The following is a 13,571-nucleotide window of genomic DNA, read 5'->3' as shown; positions in this document are numbered from 1 at the left end:
ACCTGGTGGTGGTTCACCTGGTGGTTCACCTGGTGGTTCACCTGGTGGTGGTTCACCTGGTGGTTCACCTGGTGGTTCACCTGGTGGTGGTTCACCTGGTGGTTCACCTGGTGGTTCACCTGGTGGTTCACCTGGTGGTGGTTCACCTGGTGGTTCACCTGGTGGTGGTTCACCTGGTGGTTCACCTGGTGGTTCACCTGGTGGTGGTTCACCTGGTGGTGGTTCACCTGGTGGTTCACCTGGTGGTGGTTCACCTGGTGGTTCACCTGGTGGTTCACCTGGTGGTGGTTCACCTGGTGGTTCACCTGGTGGTTCACCTGGTGGTTCACCTGGTGGTGGTTCACCTGGTGGTGGTTCACCTGGTGGTTCACCTGGTGGTGGTTCACCTGGTGGTTCACCTGGTGGTGGTTCACCTGGTGGTTCACCTGGTGGTGGTTCACCTGGTGAAGCTAGCTGCTCGTCCGAGTTCAGGGTTTTGGGTCTGCAGGGAGACCAGCAGCAGACGTGCAGTGGGAATCTTTTCGGTTTGAACTTTGGGTTCCGGTTCCAGTGAGTTCTCCACTCAGCTTCCAGTCCGCTGGTCCTCTAATGAGACGGGATGAAAGTTAATTCAGGTCCAAATGGCTCCTTACACTGACGTAGTGGGTAGTGGGTCCATCCAGGTCTCTGGATCGTCCAGGTCTCTGGATCGTCCTGGTCTCTGGATCGTCCAGGTCTCTGGATCGCCCTGGTCTGTGGATCGTCCAGGTCTCTGGATCGCCCTGGTCTCTGGATTGTCCAGGTCTCTGGATCGTCCTGGTCTCTGGATTGTCTATGGATCGTCCTGGTCTCTGGATCGCCCTGGTCTCTGGATCGTCCAGGTCTCTGGATCGTCCAGGTTTCTGGATCGTCCAGGTCTCTGGATCGTCCAGGTCTCTGGATCGCCCTGGTCTCTGGATCGTCCAGGTCTCTGGATCGTCCAGGTCTGTGGATCGTCCAGGTCTCTGGATCGCCCTGGTCTCTGGATTGTCCAGGTCTCTGGATCGTCCAGGTCTCTGGATCGTCCAGGTCTCTGGATCGTCCAGGTCTCTGGATCGTCCAGGTCTCTGGACCACTGATGAAATAGCGAAGTTGTCTGCTGAACAGCTTTATGAAACGATACCAAATCACAGACCAGATGCTGGTTCTGGGTCCTGGTACTGGGTTCAGGTACTGGTACCAGGTCCTGGGACCTGGTTCAGGTCTAGTGGTCCTCCATGTGAAGCTGAGAGAAGTTGGGCCGCAGGAGGAGCAAAGAAATGACGTCGTGTTGTTTTCTGACCTCCGTCAGTCAGACGAGACGTCTCCACCCGTCACCCTCCAATAGACACTCCTCCACCCATCAGGTGAAGCCTTCTGATTGGTCAGGTTTTTCTGGACGCCTCTCACACCTGATGGATCCTCCTCCGTCACCTTTTCTCCATCTCACGGCTGAATCTTCCTCCACCTCAGCTGCAGACATCAGTTTCTCCTCCTCCATCCTCTCTCCGTCCTGCTGTATCGTGGCGCCATCAGGAGGAGTGGGCGTGGCCTCTGGTTGAGGGGCGTGGCCTCCAAGTTCCCTCAGCTTCTTCCGGGACGATGAAACTTCGGGAACGTTCCGCTGCCGGCTGACACCAGGCGGAGAAATTTGTTCTTCATTTTGGAGAATGAAAAAGAACCGTTCCAGGTCCAGACTCCGCCCACAGCTCCACCACGACGCCGCAAAGCAGCCAGCCGCGCTCTCCGTGACGCGACGCAGCCCCGAGGGCTTCTGGGACGAGTCAGTGCTGTCTCTACGGCGTGACGCGGCGTTAGCATTAGCGTGTCGGGGCGTTAGCGTTAGCTCCTGCTCTGTGCTGGCGACGCTCCGCTTGCTGGACCCGCTCACAGCAGGGAACCCGTTAGCTCGGCTCCACCGCAGAAATTAAAATGTCCCTCCGTGGTCGAACTGGCTCCACAGGACTCCACCCGGCGCACACACACACACACACACACACACACACACACACACACACACACACACACACCAGTAACCAGCCACCGTATTGCATGTTCCAGAGTTTAGTGCCTATAATATTGTGCGTCTCGCCAGAAGCCGCCATGTCCGCCGAGCCATGTTGTGTTTCTAGACTTAGTAGTGCCGTGTGGTGACTTCATAGTTGCTAATATCAAGGATGAATATTCTGCTTTTACTCTGGTTGGAATTCAGTGGAACCTCCGATACTCTGTCGCTGTAGACCAACTAGTTTTTACCTGTTTTCTTATTTTTCTTTTCTTTCTAACTAAAAGCGTTTGTTGTCCCCTGACCTGTTTTTGTCTCGTCTCCTGTTTACAGTCGAACACACACACACACACACACACACACACACACACACACACACACACACACACACACAGCCCCATGACGTGCACGCTCCTCTGGATCTATGGTTCCTCCAGGATCCTGCTGCAGGTTCCAGAGGACTTCTTGACGATGGAACGACTAATTCATCAGATATGAAAAAAATGAATAAATGAATAAAATGTTGCTTGTCGCGGCAGGAATGTTGTAAACTGGGTTTAAACGATTGAAGATGAACTTCCAGGTGAAAAAGGTTTCATAGCTGTGGAAAAGCTGATGTTCCCTTCAGGAAACCCGGTGAAAGCGTCCGCTGTGTTCCGTCCTGCTCAGACACGAAGACCTGCTGAGGTCCATCACAGACCTGGACAGGAGTCAGAGACAGCAGGACCTTTTCACGAGTCAATGATCCAAAAGTCTCTATTCAGATGGACTCGAGTCCAGATGGCTAAAATTCCGAGGGTCCGCAAACGCATCTAAACACACACGTGATCTGAGAGCTACTTAAAAAGCGGGCTCTGTGATTGGTCGGATGGCAGACAGGTGAAGATGGCGGGTGGAGGGTCCAGGTGGAGGGTCCTGCAGCAGCTGCTGGTCCCGGTTCTGGTTCTGGTTCGGCTGTCTTCTTCGTCCTCTGATCTGGACTCGGAGCGCGGCGAGCTGCAGCTGCGGCGCATGCGCGACCTCGCCGCTCAGCCCCGCTACGGGGGGTGCTGGGCACGCGCCCTGCAGGACCTGGACGCGCGCTGCCGGCAGCTGACGGCGGAGGAGCAGAGCCGGCTCGCGCTGCGCTTCACGCACTGTCACCTGAGCAGGTGAGGTCTGGGGGGGGGGGGGCGTTGCTGCACGTGAAGAGTCTTTGCAGCTGCAGCTCTTCTTCATTGATCAGTATCTGAAACTACTCCCAGTCCCGTATTTCAGAGGAAGAATAAAGTTCTCATTAAAGGATTTCTTTATTTTAAACTTCACTGTTGAAGCTGAAATGATTTGTTTTTCAGTTTTCACACTGAAGCTTCTCTTCTCGGGGTTTTTAGTTTGTGATCAGCATCGATCAGCAGGGATCCTCTCGGCTGTACACTGCCTCCGTGTGGCTGCTTCAGGTACCGCAGCTCAGGTGTGAACTCCTCTACTCCTCCAGCTCAGGCAGAGATTTCCCATCATGCCCCGAGGGGTCGGAGGTCAGCAGCTGCACCAGAGGGATGGACGCCATCGCCTTTCACTCCTACACCGAGTTCTTCACCCACGCCCACTCCATCTGCCGCTTCCTGCAGGCGGAGGCCTGGCAGAGCCGGGCGGAGGGCGCCGTGCACAGGTAGGGCCTGAGGGGGGCGCCGTGCACAGGTAGGGCCTGAGGGGGGCGCCGTGCACAGGTAGGGCCTGAGGGGGGCCGTGCACAGGTAGGGCCTGAGGGGGGCGCCGTGCACAGGTAGGGCCTGCTGACAGTCTGACTGTAGCTGTAGTGAGGAGCAGGAGTCTGTTCAGGTGTGCCATGCTCAGTGGGGTCAGAGGTCATCCAGGCTGAAGCGGTCACTGCCTCCAGCAGATGTTCAGCCTGTGAGGCTGCCGACAGGTTAGCAGGTGTTTGTTACGAGCCGGTTGGAGCTACAGCAGCAGAGCAGCGCTGCTCCAACATGGCGGCCGCTCGGCGCCTCTGGCTCAGATCTGTCGTCTGTTCTAGTAAATTCTGTCTGAAGTTCTGAAGTAATCCTGTTCTCAGATCTACCTGGAACCAGGTAACCCTTTGTTCATCTCCTGTAATCCATTAGTTACTTTTTTGCATCCTGAATACGTTACATGTAATCTATTACTCCAACCTGCTCATCAGTAACTAACAGTATGTGAACACTGTGTGTGTGTGTGTGTGTGTGTGTGTGTGTGTGTGTGTGTGTGTGTGTGTGTGTGTGAGGCTGACGGAGAGCTCAGCAGCTGTGGCGGAGCAGCTGGACTCCGCCCGGCAGATGGCGGAGGAGCTGTTCTCGGCCCAGAGCGCCGCCCTGCAGGCGCAGCAGGATCTGCTGAGCAGTGGGGAGGAGCTGCGGGCGTCCCTGACAGACTCCACTGAGGGTAAAGCCGCCTCCGCCCTCCGCCCTCCGGCGCCTGGCGGGCTGAACTCGGGGCGCTCTCTTCCAGGCCTGCGCTCCGTCTTCTCGGAGCTCAGCAGCTCGTCGCGGGCGCAGCGGGTGGTGCTGACGGAGCTCTTCCACCGGGTGTCCTTCCTGCACAGCTTCCTGCTGACGGAGGCTCACAGTCTGAGCTCCTGCTGCTACAACGCCGCCGCCTTCTGCGCCGCCTTCCTGCTCACCTCCACCCGCCGCTCCTCCAGGGCCAGGTACCCGCTCCGCCCGCCCGCTCTGCCCGCTCCGCCCGCCTGAACCACCCGCTCCGCCCGCCTGAACCACCCGCTCCACCCGCCCTCTCCGCCCGCCTGCCCCACCCGCTCCGCCCGCCTGCCCCACCCGCTCCGCCCCTCCCGCTCCGCCCGCCGTGGAGTTTAGAGTTTTCACTGTGGAACCGAGTTGGAGCCCTGGACCTCCGCCCGTCTCGCCCGACGCGGCGGCGATTGTTGCCGACGACCCGGTGGCGGCGGCGGTTGTTTTTGACCACGCTTGTTTTTGACAACCCGGCGGCAACAGTTGTTGTTGTCGACGACGCGGCGGCGGTTGTTGTCGACGACGCGGCGGCGGTTGTTGTCGACGACGCGGCGGCGGTTCCTGTCGGGCCGAGACTGGAGGAAGTGCGGTTCCCCGTCCGGACGTTCTGTGTTCTGGTGCTGAGGAACCGTCCAGGTCTCTCAGGTTCTGTGGAGGTCCAGAGAACCTCGGTTCCTCCAGGTTCTTATGGTCCAGGTCAGCAGTGACGGAACACCTGACGGAGGTCAAAGGTCAGCTCTCTGTGTTCTTGGGGTGACGGAGGATGAGAGGCAGGTGGAGACGGAGACGGGCTGCTAGCCCCCGGTTCTCCGGCGGGTTCCCTGCTGACGGCCCCGTCCCCGTCCCCGTCCCCGTCCCCGTCCCCGTCCCGTCCTCCAGGCTGTGGCTGCTGCTGCTGGTGGTTCTCAACTTCTACCTGGAGAAGAAGATCTACCAGTTCCTGAGGAGCCGGGACGCCCCGGAGAACCTGCAGCTGGTGACGTCCCGTGTAGACCCCTGTAGACCCTGTCCCCCCTGTCCCCCCTGTAGACCCTGCCCCCCCTGTAGACCCTGCCCCCCCTGTAGACCCTGCCCCCCCTGTAGACCCTGCCCCCCCTGTAGACCCTGTCCCCCCTTGTCCACCCTGTCCCCCCTGTCCACTGCGTCCTGTCACGTGCACTGTCTCCACTGTGTCCTCTAACGTGCACGGTGTCCGGGCGCCGGAGCTGAGCCGGTCTTGTGTCCTCAGGAGACGTTCTCCGTGTCCGTCTCGGTCCTCCGCCGGGTGATGGTGTCTGTGGGGCTGCTGGTTCTGCTGCTGGTCTGCGTCCGGTACCGGGACCCGGTCCAGCAGAGCCTGCAGGTTCTGCAGCAGCTGCAGGAGACGCAGCGCAGCCTGCAGGAGGCGCTGCAGCAGGCAGGTGAGGGGCGGGGCCAGTGAGGGGCGGGGCGTCGCCATGGAAACGCAAATCCCACCTGAAGTGTTCTGAGGTTCTGCGTCTGCGGCAGAGAGTCTGGGAGAGCAGAAGAAGAAGCAGGAAGAGGAAGTGGAGGTGAGAACCCTTCAAAATAAAAGGACCCGGCCCCGTCGGTCCACTACCCGTCCCGGACCGAGGTGGTCTGCAGTGGAACCTCCACAGTCCTCCTGAGGGACCGCCTCGACCCACTTTGGGGAGCTGGCTCTGCCCTGGCTGCCCGTCCTGGGGGCGGGCTCAGGGTCCTGGGGGCGGGTTCGAGGGCGGGTTCAGGGTCCATGTTTCCATGGCGATCTGACGAGACGATTGGTTGTGTTCAGAGGAGGAAGAGGAGGAGGAGGGAGGAAGAGGAGGAGGAAGAGGAGCAGTGCAGCGTCTCCACCTGTCCTTCAGACGTCTCTCTGTCCGGTCCGTCTCCGTCAGTCAGTGTGTCATGGCGCCTCAGACCTGGTCTCTGGCCCTGGTTCTGGTCCCGGTGAAGTCCTGGTCTTGCTCTCCTGTCTGCAGGGTGGAGGGACCACAGCCTCCTCAGCAGCACCGTCAACGATTCAGACGCCGGCTCCGCCCTCAGCGACTCCACCCTGACCGGCGTTTCCCACAATGCCACAGTGCGGAGGCGGAGCCCGGCCAGGGGTTCCCGCCGCTCCGGCCCATCCCGGTCCTCGGCCCGGTCCTCGGCCCGGTCCCCGGCCCGGTCCTCGGCCCGGTCCTCCCCTCTGGTCTACAGCGTCCTGGTGGAGGACAAACAGGTGAGTCTGGCAGGAAACGAACAAGGGACGGACTGGACCTGGGACCTGGACCTGGACTGGACCTGGGACCTGGCCCTTCATTAAAATATTTAAATTCTAAATTGATGAAGTGTTTTTGCTCGTTAACATTTGTTCTGGCTGTTCTCTGACTGTTGTCTGACTGTTCTGTGTCTTTCAGCCTCGCTACAGTCTGAGGAACAGACGTTCTGACGCCCGCTGACAGAAGATCCTTTTTATTTTCCACTCGTTTTCATAATTTTAGCAAATATTTTATGAGAATCAATAAAGTGTCTTCAGACGAGAACCGAGTCGATGGAATGAGGAACCGTGGTTCTGCTGGCTGTGACTTTCTTTCACTGTGACACCACAGCAGGTGGTCCTGCGGAGGTTCTGCTGGGTTCCTGAGCTGCCGTCCACTTCTTCTGCTCCAGTTTGAATTTCCTGCTTCCTGTTTGAGGAGCACCTGGCGGAACCAGTAACCCGCTCTGCTGTCGGGTTCTGTCTGAGACTCGGATCAGGAATAGGACCCGGTCCGAGCGAAGCGGATCCTCAGGGTTCATATGAACCTTTACAGTCCGCTGGACCTCAGAACCCGGGTGCAGGAGGGTTTTGGGGAACGTGTCGAGGCTCTGAGCTGCTGGTGTTCCTCAGCTTCATCCTCTGCTCTCAGGAAACAGGAAGGAGCCGACTCTCATTCGGGTGTTTCGACCCGGGACGCTCTGATCCTAGCCTGACACGCCAGACAGATTTCATCTGTCCGCCACGGAAATATTTCACAAGTCCTGCTGATCTGCAGGGATCGGGATCTGCAGGATTTAGGAACTGAATCAGGCAGGCCCATCTGCTATGCAAGGTTACTGTGATCCCGCACCAGGGCGGTTTGTACGCTAATGAACAGAAGTTAAACATTCATCTCTAAATGTGTCCCGAAAGCTTCAAATCGTGGAAATGGAACTCTGAGGTGAAGAACCGACGAATCGCTCCCACCGTTCCGCTAGCGCAGGCTTTAATGTGACCACTGGGGGGATTAGGATGGTCAGAACATAGACATCATAAAGAGCAGACCCCGCGGGGCGCTGCGCAGCGAGAAACACGGCCGCCATCTTGGTCCGGTGGAGAGGCGCAGACGCTCCGGTCCTTGGTGGGATTCAGCCGGAGCTCCGTGTGACTCCTGTGTGGGACGGCAGCGAGCAGCGCTCAAGCAATAACTGTTCAGACAGGATTAAACGTTTTCTCAGCATCACACCTGACTGCAGAGTCATTTGCAAACAGCTGCTCATTCACAATTATATGAACTTTTAGGAACAGATTTGCATTAACTTGAAAAATGAGAATGAAAGGTTCTAAGAAACTTGAAGGAATAAAATAGACCGAAAAAGGAAGAAAGTGAGCTCTTTTTTAAGATTATTTTGTGGTGATCTTGTTTCATTTAGCAGATTTGTTAAAGACAGGAAGAAGTGTGAGTTCGCTCTGAGGAGGGAGAATTTCCCAGCAAGAGACTCGTCTGTGCTGCATAGTGAGACTTCAGAGAGCAGGACGTCCACAGGACGGGACAGGACGGGACAGGCTGTCCGCCGCAGAGATGGCATTAAAGCTCGGGTCGGCAATCTTGGAAAATTAGCATGTAGCACGAATGTAGCATCTCCCCAAGGCTCCGCCCAGCTCCCACCCCATTGGAGGAGCTCCCGTCAGCAGCGAACGCACTGGATGCGGAAGCGCCGCGCGCGCGCACGGGAGCGCCGCGCGCACAGAGTTTGTGATCGCCTCCAGTGTTATGAACCTTTCTGACTGCCGCACACAACGCTCATAGCAGTGCAGCGCGCCGCTCCCTTCCTTCTGTTTTTCACGCGAGCCGCGAGCGCCGAGAGCGCCTTGGCAACGCGCCCTGAACCAGGACCAGCGCACGCCATTGAAATGAACGCGCAGGGGGCTGGTAGAACGGCGAAGGGATTTGATTGGTTCCTGAAGAGCGGTCCGCGCCTTCCGATTGGTCGGAGTTTTTACTGTCCTGTGGCCGCTACAGTGGTCAGATTTTTTCCGCACCTTTTTCCGTCCACATGATGTATTGACTTCTCCCAGGGGGAGGGAGCGTTTCACTCAGGATGACAAGAAGAGCTTTTGGACAACATCGTCTACCCTAACTTTAATCCATCCTTTTTTTTTTTTTTTTTTTTTTGCACATATAGTCAGAACAATATGAGTATGTGCATGGGAACGAAAAAAAAAGCCAGAAAGCTTGTACAAATGCTGCTCCTGCACAAACTCATAGTGAAAAAAAGAAATGACCATGTAAAAGGCGTACATAAGAAGATGGCATAAAATCCAGCACAAAAATAGAAAAAGAAAAATTAAGAGAAAAGAAAAGAAAAAAAGAGAAATCTTACAAAAATATAAGCAAAGAATAAAAAACAATCTAAAGCAATTCCCAGGTATCTCATGTGTCTGTCACTGTGTTTGGATCAGGTCAGATATTGCAATATTAAATTGTTCTTTAAGTTGCTTTAGTAGTTGAACATAGACGCAGCAGGGACAGGCACATTAAAATCTAGATTTTCCCCCATTGGTGAAGAGAAATAACTGATTCCAGCGTTCACAGTGATCATGATAGAGAGAATCTGTCCAAACAAATGACCCCCCCCACCCCCACCCCCCAAAAAACAAAAACAAAAAGACAAACAAAATGAGTAGAAAAAAGCAACAACAACAACAAAACTAAAGAAAAGGGAAAAACAAGCAAAAAAAAAAAAAAAAAACACGGAAAACCTGCTTTAAGTGTGTTCTAAGTCTTCAAGTTTCCAGATCTCCTCCAGAGAGCAGCAGCTTCACAATGAGGCTGTTAGCTTTGTTGAAGGGAAATATTCTATTGATTACAGGGCAGAAATTACTTATCATTGTGATTCTCTCCCTCTCTCTCTATCCGTCTATCTATCTCTCTCTCTCTCTCTCTCTCTCTCTATCTATCTATCTATCTATCTATCTCTCCGTCTCTGTCTTTCTGTCTTGTCTTCATTTTAAAACAGTCTGCTTCTATGTGACATTATATTATATTTTGATATGTGTATATAAATCGATAAATAAATTAAACTAAACTAAATAATTAAAAGTATTAAATTAGCCTATTAAAACCACCAGTTATTAATAGTTATTGAGACGTAGCAGGAACCTAGCTCTAACCTAGATATATAATAATAATAATAATACATTTTATTTGTAATGCGCTTTACATTTCAAAAGAAATCTCAAAGTGCTACAGAACAAGATTAAAAGCAATTCTCAAGGCAGAAATACAAAGATCAGAAAAAAAAAATTAAACATAACATATTAAACATATTAAAACTTCAAGTCACTATGATGGAGAAGACAGTGGATCTAACAGGCCTCTGGAAACAATAAAGTCTTTAGGCCTTTTTTAAAGGTTTCCACACTTATCGGGGCCCTCAGCGTCTCGGGGAGAGCATCCACAGCCGGGGGGCCACTGCCTGGAGGCCCCGCCTCCCATGGTGGAGAGTTTAGTCCTGGGTTGTTGGAGGCAGAAGGTGGAGGAGGAGGAGGAGGAGGAGCGGAGACTTCGTGTGGCGGAATGGGGTGTAAGTAGTTCGCGGAGGTAGGCCGGGGCAGTTCCATGTCGGCCCTGGTGAGTGAGTGTAGTGGATTCTGTATTTGATTGGCAGCCAGTGGAGAGTTTTGAGTATCGGCGTGATATGATCGAATATCCATGATTAATTATTATACTATGGCATGCAGCTCTGCCGGCATCTTCTAAAATATGATTTTATTCCTTATAAACGTTTGAAAACGCCAGAAATTGTGGCCTCTATCATGCCTCTTTGAAACATGCTTGCAGATAAAAAAAAAAATTTTATATAGCACTTTTCAGGACACTCAAAGACGCTTTACATTGCATTATTCATTCACACCATACTGGGTGGTGGTAAGCTACGACTGTAGCCACAGCTGCCCTGGGGCAGACTGACGGAAGCGAGGCTGCCAATCTGCACCGTCGGCCCCTCCCACCACCAACCATTCACTCTCACAACTTTCATACCAGGCAAGGTGGGTGAAGTGTCTTGCCCAAGGACACAACGACAGTTTTACACCTGCGGGAGCGGGGATCGAACCGCTAACCTTCCGGTTATAAGACGACCTGCTCTACCAGCTGAGCTGCTGTCACCCGTAGTAAAAACCGTAGTATTGAGAGAACTATGATCCATTTAACGAGCTGAGACTTCACTGCTCCGGGCAAACAGCGGAGCAGAGCGAGGCGGGCGACCGGACCAAGATGGCGGCCGCATTGCTCGACAGCGCCCCTTGGTGGTAGCGGCCGATGCAGGGTCTACTCTTTAATATGTCTATGAGTCAGAGCAGGAGGAGCTGCAGGTGTGTGAGGGACAGGTGTGAGATGGTGTCCTGCTCAGCAGATGGAAGCTGTGTGTGTGTGTGTGTGTGTGTGTGTGTGTGTGTGTGTGTGTGTGTGTGTTGTGTGTGTGTGTGTGTGTGTGTGTGGGGGGGGGTGGGGGGGGTGGGGGGGGGGGTGGACTGGAGTCACCTGCTCAGAGGGAAATCACCGGGTCGCTGCTGACCGACACAAACGGTTCTCGTCTCCAACTTCAGAACCTGAAGTGTTCCAGCCAGAGTGGGAGGAGCCTAACAGCAGGGGGGAGTGTGGAGGGCAGGGGGAGTGTGTGTGTTGGTGGAGTGTGTGTGGAGGGCAGAGGGAGTGTGTGTGTCGGTGGAGTGTGTGTGGAGGGCAGGGGGAGTGTGTGTGTTGCTGGAGTGTGTGTGGATGGTGTTAAACAGGGCAGACGATTGGTTGCCATGGCGCTGGTCTGCTTTCACTGTTTGCAGACGACATCCAGGTCTACTGAGCGGTTCCGGCCAGCGACCGTCAGTCTGCAGAATCACTGCAGGACTCGGCGACGTCCAGACATGGACGAGAGCAAACCTCCTGAAGGATGAAAGGATGAAACTGAGATTCTGGTGTTCGGGTCCAATAACCCCCTGCAAGGACATGACAGTGTTGTCGGTCCTCTGTCCTCCTTCTGCCGGCCTTCTGTGAGGGACTTGGGGTGATGGTCGACCCTTTGTTTAAATTTGACAAACACATCAGTTCTGTCATCAAGACCAGCTTCTTCCATCTGAGGACTCTGGACAAAACCAGATCTTATCTTCCTCTGGCTGACTTTGAAAGCGCGATCCACGCTTTTATAACTTCTCGTTTGGATTATTGTAATGCTTTGTATGTTGGACTGGACCGGGCTGGACTGGGACTGGACCGGGACTGAACCGGGACTGGACCGGGACTGGACCGAGGATGGACCGGGGCTGGACCGGGACTGGACCGGGGCTGGACCGGGGCTGGACCAGACTGAAACACAGCAGCGGGAGCTCCTCCCCCTGTGCTGAGCTCTCTACATCGGCTGCCTGTCTGCTCTCCAGTGGAATTTAAAGTTTTACTGCTCACTCTTAAAGGGCCTGTATCCTGCTTCTTCAGCTCGTCCAAACCCTAGAAATGTCACTAACATGGTCATAGTTTATTTTTGGCGCTAAGGAAAAGTCATTTTGTGTGAAATAAAAGATTTTCTGGGGCTAATTCTGAAACCCGGAAGAGAAAACGCTCCGTTTCACTGAAGTCCCGCCTCTCCCCCTGTGGACTTTGACTGACAGCTACTTCAACCAATCAGAGCTTCAAAACAAATACGCTAGCTAGCTTTAGCTCTTTAGCTCTAGCTTCTCCACACGCAAAAACGTCTTTTCCTGTTAGAAACTCACCAAGCGCAGACCCTCCAGACCCTTCAGACCCTCCAGACCCTCCAGACTCTAAAGACCCTTCAGACCCTTCAGACCCTTCAGACCCTTCAGACCCTCCAGACCCTCCAGACCCTTCAGACCCTTCAGACCCTCCAGACCCTTCAGACCCTTCAGACCCTCCAGACCCTCCAGACCCTTCAGACCCTCCAGACCCTTCAGACCCTCCAGACCCTTCAGACCCTTGAGACCCTTCAGACCCTTGAGACCCTTCAGACCCTCCAGACCCTCCAGACCCTCCAGACCCTTGAGACCCTTCAGATCCTTGAGACCCTTCAGACCCTTGAGACCCTTCAGACCCTTCAGACCCTTCAGACCCTTCAGACCCTTCAGACCCTTCAGACCCTTGAGACCCTTCAGACCCTCCAGACCCTTCAGACCCTCCAGACCCTTCAGACCCTTCAGACCCTTGAGACCCTTCAGACCCTTGAGACCCTTGAGACCCTTCAGACCCTCCAGACCCTCCAGACCCTTCAGACCCTTGAGACCCTTGAGACCCTTGAGACCCTTCAGACCCTTGAGACCCTTGAGACCCTTCAGACCCTTGAGACCCTTGAGACCCTTCAGACCCTCCAGACCCTTCAGACCCTTGAGACCCTTCAGACCCTCCAGACCCTTCAGACCCTCCAGACCCTCCAGACCCTTGAGACCCTTGAGACCCTTGAGACCCTTGAGACCCTTGAGACCCTTGAGACCCTTCAGACCCTCCAGACCCTTCAGACCCTTCAGACCCTTGAGACCCTTCAGACCCTTGAGACCCTTCAGACCCTTCAGACCCTCCAGACCCTTCAGACCCTCCAGACCCTTCAGACCCTTGAGACCCTTCAGACCCTCCAGACCCTTCAGACCCTTGAGACCCTTCAGACCCTCCAGACCCTTCAGACCCTTGAGGCTCAGGGGAGCCATCTTCACTGTGTGACGTGAACGTGGGAAACAGAGAGTTTTCACGGTGGGAGGGGCTGCCTCTCTGAGCAGCAGAAACAGAGCAAAGCTGAGAGAACATAACTATATAACAAGGTTAAAACATACAAACAGTGAATTTTGCATGATACCGCCCCTTTAAGTGTCTGCTCTC

General features: G+C 54.5%; 2 protein-coding genes across 5 annotated transcripts in view; both read left to right on the top strand.

Annotated features, from left to right (window-relative positions):
- LOC115408444 (natural resistance-associated macrophage protein 2-like) overlaps positions 1 to 13,571 on the top strand; it is a 918,259-nt gene that overhangs the window by 180,093 nt on the left and 724,595 nt on the right. The window lies entirely within an intron of this gene.
- LOC115408446 (uncharacterized) lies at positions 2,871 to 6,999 on the top strand. 3 transcript variants are annotated; one of them, XM_030119221.1, is made up of 10 exons: positions 2,871 to 3,153; positions 3,477 to 3,650; positions 4,245 to 4,402; positions 4,469 to 4,667; positions 5,251 to 5,464; positions 5,717 to 5,888; positions 5,977 to 6,020; positions 6,263 to 6,350; positions 6,450 to 6,691; positions 6,870 to 6,999. In XM_030119221.1, exons 1-10 carry the CDS (start codon positions 2,888 to 2,890, stop codon positions 6,909 to 6,911), a joined length of 1,599 nt encoding a protein of 532 aa, XP_029975081.1. In that variant the 5' UTR covers positions 2,871 to 2,887; the 3' UTR covers positions 6,912 to 6,999. The 3 variants fall into 3 exon arrangements, with proteins under 3 accessions (XP_029975081.1, XP_029975082.1, XP_029975080.1); XM_030119222.1 differs by having other exon boundaries at positions 4,245 to 4,667; positions 5,368 to 5,464; XM_030119220.1 differs by having other exon boundaries at positions 4,245 to 4,667.

This window comes from Salarias fasciatus, chromosome 20 (assembly GCF_902148845.1).
Source record: "Salarias fasciatus chromosome 20, fSalaFa1.1, whole genome shotgun sequence".
Taxonomy (NCBI): domain Eukaryota; kingdom Metazoa; phylum Chordata; class Actinopteri; order Blenniiformes; family Blenniidae; genus Salarias; species Salarias fasciatus.
This window is presented reverse-complemented; position numbering and strand designations above follow the sequence as displayed.

Coding starts and splice junctions, on each gene's coding strand:
- LOC115408446 (XM_030119220.1), top strand. CDS start 2,888: ATGGCGGGTGGAGGGTCCAGGTGGAGGGTCCTGCAGCAGCTGCTGGTC. Junction 6,021..6,262: donor AGCAGGAAGAGGAAGTGGAG/GTGAGAACCCTT, acceptor GGTTGTGTTCAG/AGGAGGAAGAGGAGGAGGAG. Junction 6,692..6,869: donor TCCTGGTGGAGGACAAACAG/GTGAGTCTGGCA, acceptor TGTGTCTTTCAG/CCTCGCTACAGTCTGAGGAA.